Source organism: Nannospalax galili, unplaced genomic scaffold (genome assembly GCF_000622305.1).
Source record: "Nannospalax galili isolate Female #2095 unplaced genomic scaffold, S.galili_v1.0 scaffold589, whole genome shotgun sequence".
Taxonomy (NCBI): Eukaryota; Metazoa; Chordata; class Mammalia; order Rodentia; family Spalacidae; genus Nannospalax; species Nannospalax galili.
In genome coordinates this window covers 2,022,500-2,027,914 of record NW_008360324.1, presented here as the reverse complement: position 1 = coordinate 2,027,914, position 5,415 = coordinate 2,022,500, and the positions used below count along the sequence as shown (strand labels likewise).

General features: G+C 46.7%; 1 protein-coding gene across 1 annotated transcript in view; it reads left to right on the top strand.

Moving 5' to 3' along the window:
* The first annotated feature begins 611 nt into the window (after positions 1 to 611).
* Cd4 (CD4 molecule) overlaps positions 612 to 5,415 on the top strand; it is a 20,212-nt gene continuing 15,408 nt past the window's right edge. The window contains exon 1 of the mRNA XM_008825382.3: positions 612 to 727. Coding sequence (XP_008823604.2) covers positions 612 to 727 — 116 coding nt within the window. The remainder of the gene's footprint in view (positions 728 to 5,415) is intronic.

The window sequence follows — 5,415 nt, the reverse complement described above, 5'->3', positions numbered from 1 at the left end:
ACATCCCACACTGGGCTTGAGTGGGCTGACTTGGGGGCCATGAGGGGAAGATAAAAGTGCTTGTGGGACCACAGACTGTCACTGTGGTGGGGATATGCTGGGGCTTTGCCCTCCCCTCCCATCTCTGGGGACCCTGATGAGAGCAGCAGGAACCTCAAGCACCTGGGGGATGTGTGGTACCTGTTGCCATTTTGACAGCATCCCCTGCTTGGTCCCTTCTTTGTCTCTTTTGGTCTAGTGCTCTCTGCACGTACCCTGCCTGCCTCTTCTCTGCCTTTTCTGTTCTTTGTGTGATAGCAGATCCTGTGAAGGGTGGCTGTTGCTTTAATGACCTTTCTGAGTCCCTCCCTCTCTCCTTCCCTCCTTCCTTCCCTCCTGTCCTCCCTTGAGGCCTTTGTGGGTTTCTCAAATCTGTCCACTTTTCTTTGTACACTGTGTCCCTCCTACTCTGTGGCCATTTCCTGGTACATCCACCCCTCAGGTCCAGCCCATGCTGCAGCTTCCTGTCAGATCAAGGTTAGCAGAGAGCCTACTGGCCTGCCAGAGGCTGGGCTGCTTGCTTTCAGGGCTGTTTGTGTACTAGACTTTAGTGACTGCCGGAGAGGGGAAGGATGAGAAGAAGAGGCAGAGGACACTCCAGAGGAAAAGAGAGCAGCCCAGAGGATAGATACAGGGAATTGAAGACTAGAGGCATAAGCATGGAAAACAAAGATTCAGAAATGCAGATGTGAGCAGAGGAAGGGGGGAGGGGTGGGGACACAGCAGCCAGTCAGCCCTCGCAGCCTCTCCCAGGGGTGAAGGTACACAGGATGCTACTGTAGTGAGGTAGAGCACTTCTGGGGAGACTGAGGATGTGGGAATCAAAGGCCAGGTCTCTGGGTGGCAGCGGAAGCCTAAAGCACCAAAGTGAGCTGTGGCTGGAAACCCACAGCCTCCTCCACTAAACCAAATCCTGGCGTGTGATGGGGCAGCTCTGGGAGCTGGAGGCAGTGAGGTCACCCTCTGTATAGACTCCAGAATGTGGAGTCGGGAGACAAAGTGGCCACCGTCTGGGAAGGGCCAAGAATGCCCTCCTCATAGCTTAGGCATCTTTACCAGGACGAGATAAATTTAGACCCTAGAGGAGGGGTAGCCCACATGAGACTTTGTTCCTATGTTAACCCTCTGCTCATCAAAGTTCTCCATCTGGGATGGGGAACAGTAGGAACCCTTTTGGGTGTGACCCCTACCTTCTTTTGTCACCACACATCTCCCTTGAATGTTCTCTATGCCCCACCCTGTGCTAACTGTGCTAACTTGTAAACAGTTTCCTCAGTGATTATAGTGGCTAGTGAAGGAGTCTTGTTCTCACTTTTCCCAGAAATCTCCCTTTTGACCTCTTCACTTCCCCATTCTCTGGTTTAAGCAAAATGTATCCTATCTGTCTGTCTATCTACTTATCTGTCTGTCTAGTTTATCTCTGTGTATCTATCATCCATCTGTCCATCCATCTCAAGCATCTAGTGTAATGTTACATTCAGGAAAATTCTTCTTTCAGGCCAATGTAGGGATTGGACAGGGGTATTTCTTAGCTTCTCCAAAACCTTACTGGGGAACAAGTCTCTAACTCCTCCTCTGACAGGGAGTGCTATGGCCCTATCAGGACTTATGTATTTGGGGGCCAGGGAAAAGTGCTTGTGCAAGTCTGCTAAGGTCATTCCCCAGCGCCTACATACCATGTCAAGGTGAAAGGGCCTGAAGGACAAAATCAGTAGCAGCCAGTCCCCTTAGTGGAGTTCAGGTATAGAGGCTGGAGAACAAACAGCATGGATTGGGATGCCTTGGCTCCATCCAGGCCAGGGCTGGGATGTGCACGTTCACTTCAATAGCCTTCCTTCCTTCCTTCCTTCCTTCCTTCCCTCCCTCCTTCCCTCCTTCCCTCCCTCCCTCCCTCTTTTCCTTCTTCCCTCCTTTCTTTCCTTCCCTCTTTCCTTCTTTGCATTTCCACATTTGTAATGCTGAGGATGGAACCCAGGCATGCTAAGCACGCCCTCTACCATTGAGCTACATCCTAAGCTTTAAATGATCCATTTTGTTTATTTTTAAATATTTTATTTATTATTTTATGTGTATGAGTGTTTTGCCTGTATGTATGTAAATGCACCTGTGTCATGCAATGCCCATGGAGGCTAGAAGAGAGCACTGGATCCCCTGGAACCAGAGTTGTGGACAGTTATTAGCTGCCATGTGGGTGCTAGGAACTGAACCCAGGTCCTCTGCAAGAACAGTCAGTGCTCTTAACCACCAAGCCATCTCTCTAGTCCCTAAATGATCCATTTTCAAAGCAGAACTAATACATTAATAATAACAATATATTGAGCACAGGAACTTACTTGACAGCATCAGTGATTTACCTTCCTCCATCCCATTCAGTTTGCCTTAGGTTAAGCAGACTCATTTGCCACGGGTGCCAGGCCTGTGGTGGCTGTGCAGCTGCCTGGACTGTCATCCCTGTCCTTGTGGAGGAGCTAAGTAGTGGGGAAGAGATTACACAAATCTTTCTATTGTAAGGTGGAGGATGGGACATGCCCAAGAGGGTGTCAACAGGGAACTGAGGGAGTTCAGAGCAGGCAGATTGCTACAGAGCGCCACAGTTGAAGAAGGATCAGGCTTGGGAGAAAGAATAGTAAGTCTTTGTGTATATCTTGTCTTACCAGCCTCGACTCCCCAGCACATGAGGTCAAGTCCCAGGATCCTAGGATGCATTCTAGCACCTTCACATACTGGCCTGGTTCAATGGGCTCAGTCCCCATCACTTTGCTATCTTCTCCATGAGACCATTTCTGGTTTCAACTGACAAGTCATTCTCATCCATATTTTTTTTTATTTTGAGACAGGGTTTCCCCGTACCCCCATCTAGCCTGGAACTAGCTATGTAGACCAGGCTGGCCTTGAACACACAGAGATATGCCTGCCTCTGTCTCCTGAGTGCTAGGACTAAAGGCATGTGCCACCATGCCAACAGAGAGCTATATTAAAAAAAAAGAAAGGGGCTGGAGAGATGGCTAGTGGTTAAGAGCACTAGCTACTCTTGCAGAGGACCCGGGTTTGATTCCCAGCACCCACATGGCGGCTATGACCCGTCCTTAACTCCAGTTCCAGGGGAATTCGAAGCCCTCTTCTGACCTTGAAGGCATTGCACGACACAGGAGCACTCACATACGTGCAGGCAATACACTCATACACATAAAATAAAAATAATAAAATATTAAAAAAATTTTTTTTGATGTGTGTGGGTGTTTTGCCCATATTGTGCAGTACCAATGGAGGCCAGAAGAGGGCGTTAGATTCCCTGGAAATGGAGTTATGGACAGTTGTTAGCTGCCATGTGGGGCCTGGGAACTGAACCTGGGTCCTCTGGAAGAGCAGCCAGTAGTGCTCTTAACCACTGAGCTATCTTTCCAGCCCCTAATTTTGTTTTTTTTAAGACAGGATTTCATGTAGCCCAGGCTGGCTTCTAACTGGCTATGTAGTTTAGGAGAACCTTGAACTCCTGATCTTCCTGCCTTTACCTCTAGAATGCTAGGATTACAAGGTGTGTAACACCATACCCAGTTTATTAGGTGTTGGAGATTAAACCCAGGGTCTTATGCATGCTAGGGCTTTGCTTTCAATTTCTCTTGACAGTGGAGCAGCCTAGGTTTTAGCAAGTAGGCAGGAGACTCAACCAAACCACAATAAAGGGCCAAAGATGTAGCTCAGTGATTGAGCTCTTGCCTAGCATGTGCAAGATACTGGGTTTGTATCCCTGGCATCACAAAACAAACAATGCAGCCTAGATACAAGGCGCATCTGTAAACATACTATGCATTTAAAAAACAATAATCAGGGATTGGACAGGTGGCTCAGTGGTTAAGAGCATTTGGGGCTCTTGTAGGGGACCCAGATTTGGTTCTCAGCACCCACATGGAGGCTCACAACTGCTTCTAACTCCAGTTCCAAGGGATCCAACACCTTCCTCTGGTATGCACTCATACACATAAAATTTCTTTTTTAAAAAAGAATTTTATTTATTATTTTTATGTGTATGAGTGTATTGCCTACATGTACGTGAGCACACCTGTGTCATGCAATGCTGCCAAGTTCAGAAGAGGGCTTCAGATTCCCCTGGAACTGGAGTTAAGGATGGTTTGTAGCCGCCATGTGGGTGCTGGGAATCAAACCTGGATCCTCTGCAAGAGCAGTCAGTGCTCTTAACTGCTGAGCCATCTCTCCAGCCCCAAAATTTCTTTTAAAATTATAATAATTTCAGGGAGTGGTGGTGCACATCTTTAATCCCAGCACTTGGGAGACAGAGGCAGGCAGATATCTGTGAGTTCAAGGTCAGCCTGGTCTACAGAGTTCCAGGCCAGCTGGGGCTACAGAGAGACCCTGTCCCAAAAAGAACAAAAAAAATTATAATAATCAGGGCTAGGAGTTGATGCTATAGTAGAGAACTTACCCAGCATGTTGGAAGCCCTGAATTCTGCCTCCATTACTAAAAACAAATCAAAAGCTAACTTAAAATATCAGTATATTAGTAGAATGATACAATTTCTATCTAGAACTGGTTTGTCACAGGTTTCTGAAGTTGGGCCTATTATATATGTATATATTCTTTACATGAAGTGGAATTGCTTATCTTTGCTTATACTTTTCTTTTTTAAAAGATTTTAATTATGTGTGTCTGGGGCAGGGGCGGGGGTATTGGGGGGGGTGTTGTGCATGTGAGTGCAGTGCCTGCAGAGGCCAAGAGAGGGTATCAGACTCCTGGAGCTGGAGTTAGAAGCAGTTGTAAGCCTATGGACCTGGGAACTTCAGCAAGCGCTCTTGACCACTGAACCATCTCTTCATCTCTTCAGTCTCTGTTTTTTTGTTTCTGTTATTTGTTTTGTTTTATTTTATGTGTATGAGTGTTTTGCCTGCATGTACGTAAGTTCACCATGTGCATGTACCCACAGAAGCCAGAAGAGGATACAAGATCCCCTGGAACTGAAGTTACTGACATTTAGTTAGCTGCTCTGGGAATGCTGGGAACCTAACAAGAGTCTTCTGGAAGAGCAGCAAGTGCTTTTAATTGCTGAGTCATCTCTCCGGCCTTTGTGGGGTTTTTTTTTGTTTGTTTGTTTGTTTTTGTTTTTTGAAATAGAATCTCATAATGTAGCCCTGGCTGGCTAGAAATCACTATCTAGACCATACTGGCCTTGAACTCACAAAGATCTGTGGTGAGACACAGGATGTAGTCCTAAGTAGTTTGCCTCCTGAGTGCTGGGACTGGGATTGAAAGCCTGTGCCCAATGCACTATATATATATATATATATATGTTTGGGTTTTTTTTTTTGAGACAGGGTCTCTCTGTAGCCCCAGCTCTCTTGGTACTCGCTCTGTAGAAAAGG